This window comes from Littorina saxatilis, linkage group LG13 (assembly GCF_037325665.1).
Source record: "Littorina saxatilis isolate snail1 linkage group LG13, US_GU_Lsax_2.0, whole genome shotgun sequence".
Classification (NCBI taxonomy): domain Eukaryota; kingdom Metazoa; phylum Mollusca; class Gastropoda; order Littorinimorpha; family Littorinidae; genus Littorina; species Littorina saxatilis.
The window spans coordinates 35,564,575-35,579,315 of NC_090257.1; the positions used below are offsets into that span (position 1 = coordinate 35,564,575).

General features: G+C 46.7%; 1 protein-coding gene across 1 annotated transcript; it reads left to right on the plus strand.

Moving 5' to 3' along the window:
• Nucleotides 1-1,100: 1,100 nt before the first annotated feature.
• On the plus strand, nucleotides 1,101-4,938 carry LOC138945604 (5-hydroxytryptamine receptor 2A-like; the record flags this gene model as incomplete). The annotated part of the gene is given in 1 exon segment (XM_070317051.1): nucleotides 1,101-4,938. A coding segment is annotated over 1 exon segment (2,310 nt), but the record flags the coding sequence as incomplete, so codon positions are not given.
• Between the last annotated feature and the right edge of the window lie 9,803 nt (nucleotides 4,939-14,741).

Genomic DNA, 14,741 nt, shown 5'->3' on the forward strand with positions numbered 1-14,741 from the left:
GAGAACAATAAGGAAACAGAAAAACCAGAGAGAGACAAACACACCAAACGAAAGAGCAAAGCGACGAGGCAGAAAACGGATAGCGCTGCTTTACCGAGCCGGAGAAACCCCTAACCAGTTAATACAGCACGTATCTGCCCGTCTTCTCTCCAGCCTAACGAGTTCTCATGTTTCCTAAATAAGCTAATACAAATAAGTAGCTCTGGGGCTACCCTTGTCCTTCTTTCCGATAATTATCCCCCCTTCTTCTGAAAAACTCGGAAGCAGCTGACCTCGCACAGTATAAAAGACGGCTACTGTGTGCTCAAACCAAGAAATATGAATTCAAGAATAAGATGGTAGGCGAAACCCTCAACAGAGCGATGAAGATTCACGTAGGATTAATGGTGAAATAGAGCTGCGCAACAAAAAAACAAGATAAAGTTCCGGAAAAGATCAAACTTCATTAATGTTGTCTGGCCTTCTTCTTCTCTTCCCAAATTATAAAAACGTAAATAAAAATAGTTGTGTTGTTGTTGTCGTTGTTGTTGCAGCACTATTTTGATTAACTGCACATCTATTTTCGTTAATTTTGTAAGGCAATTAACGTTGTGGCTGCAAATGCAGTTTTTGTTGATGTTGAGGTAGTTGGCAGGTTGCCAAAAGGCAACCATAAAAAACCTTTAACACACACATTTGATCACTAGTCTATCCTCATACAGTGCCATACAACAACAAAAAAACTCTCTCTCTCTCTCTCTCTCTCTCTCTCTCTCTCTCTCTCTCTCTCTCTCTCTCTCTCTCTCTCTCTCTCTCTCTCTCTCTCTCTCTCTCTCTCTCTCTCTCTCTCTCTCTCTCTCTCTCTCTCTCTCTCTCTCTCTCTCTCTCTCTCTCTCTCTCTCTCTCTCTCTCTCTCTCTCTCTCTCTCTCTCTCTCTCTCTCTCTCTCTCTCTCTCTCTCTCTCTCTCTCTCTCTCTCTCTCTCTCTCTCACACACACACACAAACACACACTACAACAGGCTACAAGAGACCTAGGTATTAGTGATGTGTGTCTGTCTGCGTACCCTTGTTTTGTTTGAAAGCCCCACTGACTCCACCCTTTCTTTGTCTCTGTCTTCAAGCAGGCTACTTCCCGCTGGAGGCCGAGGTGTGCGTGATGTGGGTGTCGAGCGACGTGCTGATGTGCACGGCCAGCATCTGGCACATGTGCACCATGTCCATGGACCGCTACTTCACGCTCAAGTACCCCATGCGCTACGGCCGCAACAAGACCAAGACCATGGTCATCCTCAAGATCTTCTTCGTCTGGGTCGTCTCCATGGCCATCTCCAGCCCCATCTGCATCCACGGCTTCGTCGACCCCACCATCGTCTACAACGACGGCGTGTGCGTGCCCGTGCTGAAGGACTTTGTCATCTATGGCTCAGTGTTCGCCTTCTACATCCCGCTGCTGATCATGATCGTGACGTACGTGCTGACCATCCGCATCCTGTGGAGCAACCAGCAGATCATGCAGCGCATGCAGCAGACGGACCTCAGGCCCGGGCTGGCCCAGATGACGGCGCAGTGCACGGGCTTCGCCATGCCGCAGATGCCGCGACTCATCACCCCCGTCACCGACGACGTCAATTCAGAGACGGAGAACTTCAGCAACAGCCACAGCAATGGCGGCGTGGTGGTCCCCCTGCACGTCAGGTCGCTGGGCAACCCCTCCCTCCTCATGCCCCCTCCCCTCTCCCCCCTCATGTCCTCCTCCTCCCCGCCCCAGTCTCCCACCTCGCTCCAGCACCAGCACCTACAGCTGCACGAGGTGGAGAGCTGCGTAGCTCTGACGCCTCCCGGGTCCCCCAGGGTGGAGAGTGACAGCGAGGATGATGACGACGAGGCTGACCTGCCCAGCACGTGCTTACTACAGGAGAAGTCCATGTCCTACAAGTCGCTGTGCGCCAGGGCCGCCATGAGCAACTCAGCGGAGGAGTTCTACCAGCGTGCCGCCTCACCCAGCAGCGCCACCTTCTGCAGGCTCTCCCCATCGGAGAAGAGCGGCAGTTTCCGCGAGCACCGAGAGCGCCATCCCCAGCACCACAAGGGCAACCAGCTGGACGTGCCGCTCCAGCCCTACTTCAGACGCGGCAGGCTGGGTCCTGCGCCGTACAGCACGGCCTCCGACACGCAGCTGCCCTCGTCCAGCTGTGAGGAAGCCATGCGCCACACTTTCCACCTCAGCCTCAACGGGCTAGAGAAGGACTACAAGTCCGCCGAGTGGGACCGCCGCTTCTTCCAGATCCAGCAGGAGATGGATGACTGTCTGAGGGACGGAGGCGTGGGCCACGGGGAGGGTTGTGTGGTCGCGGAAGGAGGAGGCACTGGCGTTGCAGGCAGTGTGGTAGAGCATCTGTTGATGCCAAACGGCGGGGGACATCTAACTCACTCTTTGAGTGATCAGAACACTCACACCCTGGGACACGTTGGTATAGAATGGGGCGAGAGTATCAGCGTGAAAAGCTTAGGCACGGGGGAGGAGCAGGGGGGTGCTAAAGCCAAAGCCGGGTGGAAGAAGAAACACTGCCGACCCTCGGTGCCCTCCAACCTGCAGCTGGCCACGCAGTACCGCAAGAACCCGCGGTCCCGCATCAAGGCGCTGTGCCGCTCTCTGTCCAGCCAGAGCGCCAGGAGGAAGCCGCCACCGCCCGTGCAGACATCCGACTCGGACAATGATGAGGCAGACACCTCGGGCTCCTCCAACTCGGACGTGATCACCATCCGCCTGCATCCGCCCACCAGCCCCAAGGTGAAGGACAGCGGGCAGCAGAGTAGCGAGGAGATGACGGAGAACAGCGTGCTGCGCAGCGTGGTAGTGTCCAGCGAGGCCGACAACACGCAGGACGACTCCGACGTCTTCAACACCAACGACGACAGCCCCGCCAACGACTCGCCCCGCGACCGGGCCAGCGCGTTGCGGCGCAGCGGCAAGCACAAGCGGCTGCTGAAGGCAAGGTTCCGCAACACGCTGCGGGCCAGCACGCGCCCCGTCTTCAAGCACCTGCTGTCCAAGAAGACGGCCAGCAACGAGCGCAAGGCCTCCAAGGTGCTGGGCATCATCTTCCTGGTCTTCGTCACCCTGTGGACGCCCTTCTTCATCGTCAACATCATCTCCGTCACCTGCTCCTCCTGCATGCACGGCCTGACCAACGACATGATGTCCGTCTTCATCTGGATGGGCTATGTGGCCTCCCTGGCCAACCCCATCATCTACACCATGTTCAACACTGCCTTCCGCCGCACCTTCATCAAGATCCTCACCTGCACCATCCAACGCACTCGCCGCATGAAGTTCTCCGACGTGCCCGCCTTCCCCTCCATGACCACCACCATGATGCAGTCCGAGCGCCGTGGTACCATGACGGTGCTGTTGGACCATAGGACTTGATCACGTGTGCTTCATAGCTTATTGGAAAACTGTACAATGTACTTCTTGCCAGAGTGTTCTCGTGTCCATGAACTGCAGTTTGAGCACACCGTGACAGTGCTGCTGGACCACAGTGTCAAGTGTGATTCAAAGCTACATGGAAAATTGTACTTCTTGCCAGAGTGTTTTCATGTCCATGACCTGTGCGCACACAACCAAGACTGTGCTGCTGGACCACAGAATCAAGTGTGCTTCATAGCTAAGTAGAAAACTGAACTTCTCACCAGAGTGTACTCATGTGTATGTCTATGACCTACAGTATGAGGTTCGTGGCACCATGACTGTACTGTAAACCACCATGATGCAGTGTGCGCTCTGTGGTACCATGACCGTGTTGCTGGAGCACAGGACTTGATCACAGCTCTGTTGTGTAAGGTAGCAGAGTGTGTTTCCCAGTACATGACTACCACCATGATGCAGTCTAAGCGCCACAGTATCATGGTCACTGAATTTGCTACGTTCACAGCCCAGTGAAAAAATTGTACTTCTTGCCAAAAGGGTGAATACGTCTCAACGTGATCTTATTTAAGCGACTAAATAGTCTGATTTCAATGCGCTGCTATCGCAACCATTCTGCTTGACCAAAGATTTGATCAGTTCTGTTTCAAACCTCAGTGAAACACCAAACCCATTTTAACGTGTACTGAAGCATCAAGCACAAAATGATATTACGCCGCTCTTGTCACCGTTCTCATTCACACCTGAAGGTGCAACCCATATTACATGCTCGTCACTCTCTCTTACCATGGCAGATGTTAACGGAAATTCACAACATGCTGTTTACACTAAAGGATGAAATTCCTGTTCGTTTTCAATAGTCCACGCTGCCTTTTCGCCAATAAACTCTAGTTTGTTGTAAAACACGCTATGAGGGAAGTGGTTCTGAAATCGTCCGAGTGGATTATGTGATCTTCTTCGTCTAGCTGTGATGTGCTCCACAGAATTATACTGCAGCCGTCTTTGGCACTTTTCTAAGTAATCTGTGGCACGTTTTTGTGATAGTTATGTAACTTATTTTGTAAGGAAGCAGTTTCTGCCCTTTGGGAAATGTTTCCCAGTGTGCTTCTATATTTCACATGGTATCATTTGACGATAAAGAAATTCGTGAAGTGAAAGTTTTGAAACGGGGCGTGCTCAATTTGTTCAAGTTATGACTTCAAGCTTTCAAAAAATGGTGGTATGGTGTTTTCTAAATGGATGTACGACATTGGATTATCTAAAACTTCTGAAGTGACAAACACCAGAAGAGTAAACCTGCTTTTCTGACCCGGATTCCTCACATAAGTTTCTTTCTTTACTTTATTTGGTGTTTAACGTCGTTTTCAACCACGAAGGTTATATCGCGACGGGGAAAGGGGAGGAGATGGGATAGAGCCACTTGTTAATTGTTTCTTGTTCACAAAAGCACTTATCAAAAAATTGCTCCAGGGACTTGCAACGTACAATGTAGTACAATATATTACCTTACTGGGAGAATGCAAGTTTCCAGTACAAAGGACTTAACATTTCTTACATACTGCTTGACTAAAATCTTTACAAACATTGACTATATTCTATACAAGAAACACTTAACAAGGGTAAAAGGAGAAACAGAATCCGTTAGTCGCCTATTACGACATGCTGGGGAGCATCAATTCTTCCCCCAAACCCGCGGGGGGGGCTCACGTAAGTTTACAGAGTTCTGAAACGAAATGTGACCTTTACAACAACAAAAGTGACATACCAAATAATTGGTGAGTGGTGTATCCCCACAATACTGAATGGAACAGTCTCTGTTTTCACGTGAATAGTTCGTGTGTATTGCGTTTTGGCTGTGCTTTGTGTCCCAGTCACTCAACAGAATCGCATTCTTTGATCAGTGTGTAATATGATCTCAGGCTTTGGATAGCTATTACTTCTCTCAGAGCTCAGCGGCTATTTAAGCATCCCACTAGGTGTGTTGCTACATGTGTTCATGTGTTCTTTACCCCTACCGCCCACAACCCACCCTCCTTTCTCCCAAACTTTCAACTTTTTTTTTTATCAAAAATACACTCAACTTCCAGTGAAATTCTGTTTCCTCCAAATGAGCTACCCCTCCTACTTCTGGTAAACTTCAAACCCTGAAAAAGCTGTGACGGCGAATTACAACTTCCGCGCTCAAGTGATGTGTGTTCTCCCAAGTTCTGTTTTTTTCTTTACTGGTCATTATAATCATTGTACATCCGTGTGCTGTTAATACCATCCAGCAGTGCAAAAGTTGGGGTTTGTTTCTGAAAATAATCTCGCACGAGTCTTATGGGGACACAACGCAATAGAAGGTGACTCGTACCTATATTACCCTTTGTGATCTTCAATTCATTTCAGGTCGGTGACAGAAGACTCTCTAAAGTTTCACATTACTCGTATTCAGTTTTTTAAGCTTTTGTTCAGTGAAGATTGTTTCCATTTTTTTTCTTGTTTTTTTTCTTGTTTTTTTACAAATTTATGCTTATTCTAGGGTACTGAACAACTAGATGCCACCTACAACTACAAAATGTGGTGCTCTTCCTAACTTATTTCACTACTCATTGGTGGTGTGCGTTCCTCCAAACTTTCTATTAAAAGTGGAATAAACATCAACATTTTTTTTACTTTCGAAATGGAAAATCCGTTGTCAACTACGACTGTATGTGCTCAAAAAAACTGGACTTTCATCGCCGTGGAAAAAGTACACACAATGACACATGTCGCTTGCCATTTGCATTCCAAACACGAGAAGTGCTTCAGCAGATGCACCTGAATAATGTGTGTGTTAAAACTGTGAACAGTCATCTTAAAATCATCATGAAGAATAAATGTTCAAAAGGTTACACACCTTGACTGTGATGTTTGTCATATACAACCCGAGATATTTATTTCATTGTTTCTCTGTCAATGTTGTCCGGGCTTTCTTCTCTGTTGATTAAAAACAGTCAGTGAATGTTGATGATGTCACCCAAAGTGTTGCTGTTGTTGCCGTTTCTCTTTGGAGGTAACTCTTTCTCGTTCACCTGAATTTGCTCAATTCAAAACCTTTTTCTGTAAAATCTTGTTGGTAACTTTATATATGAATTCTCAGTTCCCTCCTCCCCTACGTCAAATGAAACGAGACACTATGTGCTTTGTTTCAAAGCTTTGTTTGTGCTTGCATGTCTGTGTGTCTGTGCGCCTGTGCGTATGTGTGTGCGTTTGCGTGCGTATCTGTCTGTGTGCGTGTGTGTCCTATCGCACACGAAATCCTTCAGCAAATCCCCTCAAACATACAAAGTTCCACTCACTATACTCGTGTACGTCTTCTTCGGGAATGCTTTATCTTTCAGACGCATTTCATCTGAAAATAATGCATGTTCTGCAGCCCCGACAGTTCTGGCAAGTTAATCATTTCCACATCTTGAGCTTTCTGACTACAACCACCACACTCACACACCCCTCACCCCCCATCCCATTACATTGCGATTTCCATTTTCCTAACCTCAATTAATCAAACCATTATGAGAATTAACTGAATCTAGAAGGATGCAATTCTTTTCAAATCTGTGAATTTTAAAAAAAACGTCGGGTTTTACCAAATTTACGTTTGAATGACTGAACCTTACCTTATCATGACTGAAAATCGGTATGTTTACAAGAATTTTCAAAATATCGAAGCTTAATCATTTTATCTCGAAAGTACGGGCTTTGGAAAACATGGGACATAAGTCATCTTCGTATCAGAACCTCATCATAAAAGCTTCTCCCTTCCGAGTTCCCATTCTGGCAGTGGTGAAAACACCTGGGACAATGGCTTTCTTGCACGCAAAAACAAATTAAAGCAAAAGACACAAATGATCTGTGACATTGAGGTCCCTGTTTTTGTGGTGGAAGCATCACTGTGGTCAATATTTTTCATTTCACCCAGGTTCAAACTAATTCAAAGAGCAATTTGCCGGCATGCACGTCCAGTGGCTGTGATGAAATGCGTCTTCTTCCATCACGCTAGGCAAACTCCCTCCCTCCCTCCCTCCCTCCCTCCCCCTCTCCCCCTCCCCCCCCCCCCTCCCCCCCCCCCCCCCCCCTACATGCACAAAGAGAGAGAGAGAGGGATTTATTGAGTACAGCAGTCCCTCTCATGAACGTACACCCTTGGGCCATAGCATTTCTGTACATTGCAGGTGTCCGGTCACGGGAGGGGTGACCACACCACCCCCTCCCCCATACACTCACATAGAGACACACAAACAACAGGATTGAGTCTATGCTTATCACTTCTTGTGCTACTCCTAATACTTCTTTAAACCATAGACCTATATTAGAAAATATAGGTCCCTGTTTAAACGTTCTGTAAAAATGATTTGTATGAAAAGTGTTGAAAAGAAGAGATAAAATAAATCCTCAAGGCAGTGAACACACTCACCATGCACTGACATACGAAAGCAGCCACACAACCACAGCACAGAGGAGCGTGTGCAGATGCTTTGCAAGAATAAGCTTGAAAACCAGTTTGAATAAATAGCAGCAGATAGAGCTGCATGTCATAACCATGTAATTTATTTTCTTCTTGTCTGGCTTTATTGACTGCATGCCGATCATGTGGCATGGCAGTGACTTTTCACTCTTCAGTCGGAAATACACTGTATATAACACAGCTCCCACTCCCCCTCACTTAATGCCTACCCCAAGCCGTGACAACTGATGCTTGGAAATTGTGCGGAAGAGTACACCTCTCTATTTCTCTCCAGTGCTCTTCCTGCTGACATGCTGTGACACCGGACACCCCACAGAGTTTAGCCAGCTACCCCTCCACCCACCCACCCCCCATCCCCCTTCCCTCTCTCTCACTCCCTCCAGCCATGTACTGTTTTGGGCTGCGGCCAGAGAGGCCGGCTGCACTGTTCACTCAGAGCAAAACCAGTTGACTGTGTCGTAACTTTTGACAAAGCAAGAGACAACTGAAGGGTTCACAGATTAGGCAACCGACTCACTGGTCAAGGCTGAGGGGAAACAAGAGTATCTTGTCAATGAAAGAGGTTACACACAGACACACGATGCTGAGAACTGTGGCCGGTTTTTCACTCTCTTTCGCTCAGGACCTTCATCGACTGTGGTTTCTGTTGTTTACGTCCAACTCCAACAGACAAGAATAAAGAGCACAGTGCAGTTTCATGTTGGCATCTTCGCATGTACTCCACTCCTGACCAAAACTACCCCCCCCCCCCCCCCCCCCTCCTGATGGGTACACGTGCACTCAAGTTATCAGTGACTGTCATCACGCCATTGCGGCTGTGATCTTTGTACCAAGAGCCGGACTGCTCTGTTATCGATTTTGTTGTGGTGAAAATTTGACGATGGTCTGTCCGTACATTGGAGGTATGACCTGCTGTTGGGACCGAAAATGAGTGTCCGCGTCCACGTTTTGCAGGTGTCCGTTTAAGGGGGGGGGCAAATATAGAAGGAAAACACTCCGTGCCGAGCAAATGTGTCCGTACATGTCAGGTGTCCGCTCACGCCGGGGGCCGTACATAGCAGGGACTGCTGTGGTGAGTGTGTGTGTGTGTGTGTGTGTGTGTGTGTGTGTGTGTGTGTGTGTGTGTGTGTGTGTGTGTGTGTGTGTGTGTGTAAAGATGACAATACGTAGTTGTTGGAGAAACACTCCATCCCCACCCCCAGTTCTAAATGATGTCAAAAGGAGTTTTAAATAAGCGTGAATGTTGATATTGTTGACTATTGCTTATTTACGTTGCTATCTTTGTGATCAAACCCTTTCAGTTTTAAACGTTAAATCTTTTGATTGGCTACTTTTCTTATCTTCAAATTGTGATGCGTTGTTGTGATTTTATTGTGAAAACCAAATCAAAGTTCGAAAGTGGCTGATTGTCTATTTTTCCCACTCGTAATGATGATGATATGTGATGCCATTATTGTGCGTATGTTGTTTAAAAGAAAAAGTGTAAAAAAAAATACTGTCAAAATGTGTTATGAATTTCTTGCTGTGTAGAGTGAGGCTCATTGTGCGTGCGTGCGTGCGTGCGTGCGTGCACACGTGTGCATGCGTGTGTGTGTGTGTGTGTTTCTGTCTCTGTCTGTCTGTGCACGTCAGCGTAAGTGTTCGAGTGTAGTTGCTCTCTGTGTGTCTGTCCATGTTCTGTGTTGTCGGTCAATCTGTCTAACCGTCCATCTTTCCGTCCGTCTACCAGCCTGTTTTTTTGTCTATCTGTCTGTATGAATTCGTGCAACTAGTTATCTCTGAGGCATCTTCCAAAGTCTTCTTATTCCCCACTTTGAGGTAAAGCACTTTAAGGTAAAAAAAAAAATTAAATAAATAAAAAAAAAATTTTAAAAATCTCTCTGCAGCGAATGTAAGAAATTAACATGGGTGAACAGTAAAACAAATGTCAGCATGACCCCTCACACAACAGGAGTAATAAAACCCCACATAACACACATATTTTACAGCAGGGATTTTTTTCTCCAGCGAATATTAAACTGTCGCTTCCTGTGAAGTAAGATTAACATAACAAAAGACAACAGAATGTTGGGAAAGAATAGATGGTATCTTTTAATACGACCAACCAGCACAGTCTACTTTCTTCTCTCTCTGTCTACTTCTTCTCTTCTCCAGTGGAAGCAAAGACATTCTACCGCGACAAACCAGACAACACTTTACGTGTGGGCGAGAAAAATGATACAGAGAAAAGAGTGGTCAGAGGGAAGGGAAGGATGGGCTGGGGGGGGGGGGGGGTGCAGTTACCTACACAGAAGTAGAAAGCCTCAGCCAATTAGCATTAATCGCCCTGGGCTTGTAGCGGGCACATACGTGGTACAGGCACTAATACCTACTGCTAATTAATCTGAAAAACGAGGGAAATCCGGAGGAGAAGATGTCAGGTTGAATGAACGGTCCATCGTGAAGTGTGGGGGAGGGGGGTCGAGATGAGAGGGGGAGGGGGTGTTGGTTGTGGCACACACGGAGAGAAAAAAGATCATCAAAGTTAAGGAGGAGGATGAGAATGATCGCAAAGGGAGGGAGGGGGGGGGTCCAAAAGTGGGTGAAAAAACAAGTATTATCAGCAAAAGGTTTCATTATCTGTCATCTTGTCAATACGAGAAGGCTTCATGACATCCGCTGCCCTCATCACCTCAGCGTACAGCGAAAGTGGAGAAGTTATGTCTTCCACGAAGAACAAACATGTTTCTTGTCTAGGATCATTGTTGCAATTTCCAATGCCATGGAGGCTGGGTCCGTGTTCCGTTTGAACGATGTGTGCCAAGAAAAGTAAAAAGTTTAACAGGCAGCAGGTATACGAATTCTGCAGGGATCCCAACCTCTTAAATACGAGTCTTCGTATTTGTAGTCTCTGATCTTCGTTGGGAACATAACTTCTCTATTGTCCTAGAAAGGTTGGTGGGTACAGAAGACCACGTTTGGAGTGTTGACAAGGGCTGTCTCAAATATACTTGGATTGAAACTGGTGCATCTTTGAGTTTCTCTAAATAATTTCTGAAAGTAGAAGAAATAACGCAAGAGAATCGAAAATTTTAAAAGTAAATTTTGATTTGATTAATATACTTACCCGACTCACATCTAGCATTAACCTCTGGTTTAAGTGCCGGGACGCTGAACTACGCTTCACCCCTTAAGGGGAAGTAACCCTAAAAAAGAACAGCCTAGACCCCGTAAACTGGGTCACAGGTCAAGGCATACCGTCACGTGACTGAGCACGCGAGACCGCCGCCGCCATATTGGAATACTTCACTCGAAACGAAGCGAAACATTCATTTTTAGGGTAAATAAGCGCGGGGTAGGCGGGAGGGTATTAACGATGTGAGTCGGGTAAGTATATTAATCAAATCAAAATTTACTTTTAAAATTTTCGATTAAATTACATATCTTATCCCGACTCACATCTAGCAGATTGCTAATGTAGGTGGTGGGAAAGAAACTCACTCTACAAGTTGGAGAGAACCTGCCCTGCGGCTACCAAAGCCGGAAAGGTGTTGGTCCCATCCTGACGAGTAAACAGATTCTCAGTGAAACTCACTTATTTCTGGTAAGAAACCGGCCTGCTTCAACCATGACTGGTAAGCAACCACTACCATCCCAGCGGGTATTAGAAAACCCGCCAAAAGTAATAAAGAAAGACGTCCTAAAAAACGTCCAAAACACGTATGTGAGGCCGATCGAGATTTGCCTGATCGCAGAACCGCTGAATAAAAGAGCCCAAGCTCAGGCCCCATGAGTTCTAGGCGAACTCAGAGGAAGGACAGAACGCTCCCCCCCCCATTGACTGCCACACTCATAAGCTTGTTTAATGAGTGTGAAAGCCCATCTAGCCAGTGCTACCTTGCACAAATTTGACTCTATCCGTCCAAAACGAAAGAACCAAAGAACTGGTCTGGCACTCCAAAATGAGCCATGCAAGAATGAGTATGTCCAAAATACCCAATATCTTGCGTGAGACCCAAAAAGTACGTAAACAAAAGACAAAAGGCTTGAAGACAGGGCCCCTTTTCACGCTGGGCGTAAAAAGAGAAATGACTTGTCTAGTTCTGAACGATGTTTCTCCAGACTAATGAAACATCGTCTTCCGCCAACAACAAAAGTTCGTGGAACATCTTAGCATCCTCGTGAACTTTTTTTTTTTTTTTTTTTCTTTTTTTGGTCGCAACCACCCATAGATTGCTAATGATAGTAAAAAACCACCAGATAAGGTCAAATTAGATAAATAACCCTTTCACATAAAGTCTGTTGAGACCTGAGTGAAACAGCCGAGTGAAAAACCTTAAGATTCGCTGCAACAATGCCAGACATCTGGATGACTTGTTTTACAAGTACAGCGTAACAGACAGATACAGAGATTCGTGAGTTACGTCTTCCAGAAGCCGAAAAGAGCGCCAAACTCACTGACCTGTCTTGATCGTAGCTGACGAAAAGAGTGAACAATCTCTTGCAATCAGCAAGACCAGGAAGACAGTCCTAACTCAAAAGAGAGCTGTGAAAGTTCGGAAGACAACAAGACATGTCTTCCGATGCGAGCGAGTAAAACAAAACGAACCTGTGCGGCGTCTCCCGCCTGAATAGAACAAAGAGTTCCAAATGACCACAAGTTAAACACCATCCGAGGAGTGAAGCACTAAAGGATTATGGCTTGAGTAAACCACAGCACCATAGTCCCATGAGGTAGACGCTAATGTTCGTAATGAACCAGAGACAAACACTTGTCCCTTGTTCAATGAAAAGATGCAAGGCAAAAAACCATCTGACAAACTAGACTCTTTACAAAGAAGAGTCGAAAGAACGTCTTAAAACCGAAAACAAAGGAAATAATTTGTAGACCGGCGAGACTGCAACCTCTCATCAAAAAATGAACCGAGATTGCTCCTCAACAAACCAACGCGGCTTAAGCAAAAGCGGCAAAAGTCTTAACTTAATTCTCACTAGCAAGTAGCTATGAAAATTAAATCGACAAGGAAGGGAGCAAGCGTCAAAGTGGGCGCTTGCTGTTGTGCCGAACACAGAACGATCAGTACGTAAGGCTGTCCGCTCAAAACTGAATAGGACGAACCCTGTAGGCTACCGTCAAAACATAATGTGAAAGTATGTGAGACCTCGGGAAGGCGTGAAGCCCCCCAGGCCTAGGAGATAGACGTCAGCTCAAGAAAGACGTGACCAATCTCCTCCCGATAAACGGGTGATACCTGAGTACAGGATATCAAGCCCTCATTAGCGAGGAAAAAACCCTCAAGATAGAGAATAAGTGTCCCTGAAGTTCCTAAACTATAAGGGACAAACACCTCCAAAGAACCAAGCTGTGAATCCAGCTTGATCCAAACGATTAGCCAAAAGTAGGCTACTACTGGTGCATGACCTGCTTTGAGTGTCTACCCAAGCAAGACCGAGTGTATGACGCAGTCCTGCTTCCTGCGTTAAGAGTCCAAGTCTAAGAAAGACAAGGACTCATAACCCTCATGGGTTGTGACAAAAAAAGCCAAAGAAAGACCATGGCTATGAACTGGACTGTCAATACCCGTCGAGTAAGTTAAACAAGAGTGCCAAAACCGGCAGTCCTGTTGCCCACAAACTGAATTTAAATCTTCTTGCCAAAACAGAAGAAGTTAATAGAAAGTTCGAACGACCTCCTAAAGAGGCCAAAAAAAGTGCATTCAAAGGCCGACAGCTGTCGTGAATGACCGCCTATCTACTCAAACAAAGTCTGTCATCCGCTTTCTACCTAAGTAGAATGCTGATCAGACTCGTAGTAATCCGAAAAAGTTTCGTGATAAAAAGAGGTCTGTGTGCTCAGCGAAACAGAAAACGATAAGTCCAACTGACCACAAGTTATCCTCTCCAGTCCATGCATGAGCAGATGGAGATAGTACGAGGAAGCCGCGATTCTGGTTGAACGACAGCAACCGAACGTGCGGGAAACACAAAGGCCGAAGCCTGGAGTGGCATGAACGAAATAGCTGAAAGCCGCAGTGCCCGTAGGTCAGTCTGCTTGTAGGCAAATGACTACGTAACAAAGCCAAAAACAGAAATCAAAGCAACTACTGGTCGGCATACCGAAAACCAGGAAGCCAACCTGTCAAAAGATTCAAAAGACGAAGTGTCTTCAAGAAAAAAACCTGGAATTAATTTTGCTGCCAAATCGAGAGTAACCCTGAGTTTGGCCGAAAAACCAGAACTAGTCTGTTCATCGATGAAAGACCAAAGGTCAGACGCGGGGACCGACGCAAGCTGTATAAAAGATGCCATCACGTACAAAACCTTATCATCCGAGACAGGCAAAGCTGAACAGGAAGTAAGATACAAGGCATCACTGCCCCCAACGACCCAGAACCCCAAAGGGTTGACGTCGTAAGTTGCGAACAGGAAAGAACAAAGTGCTACGATTACCCGGAACGCCGGAAGACGAACCAGAAGTAGCCGAAAAACTCCAGTGCAGAAGTACCCGCAACACCGTGGTGGTGCGAACTGATGCTAATGCGTACGATCCTTCACTCGCCCAAACAGCCGAAGCGAAATCGGAAGTGAGAGACCTCGTGTAAACACGGCGTGGGAGAAACGGCGTGCCGGGACAGACATCTGCTCAGTGTTGACCTTAGCTAAGGTCGAAACGTCTTTAACACTTGCGTCATTCCGGAACTCAAACGGATCCAGGGAAGACCTAATAGAACGAGAGAGTGTCCAAAGGAGTGTCTCAGAGAGAGAGGCAAGATCAAGAGGGTACCTGCCTGTCTCTTCCAAACCAATAAGAGAACCTTCTGTGTAGACAAGGTCTGTCTTGACGGTAACCGTCCTCCCTAAGAGTGGAC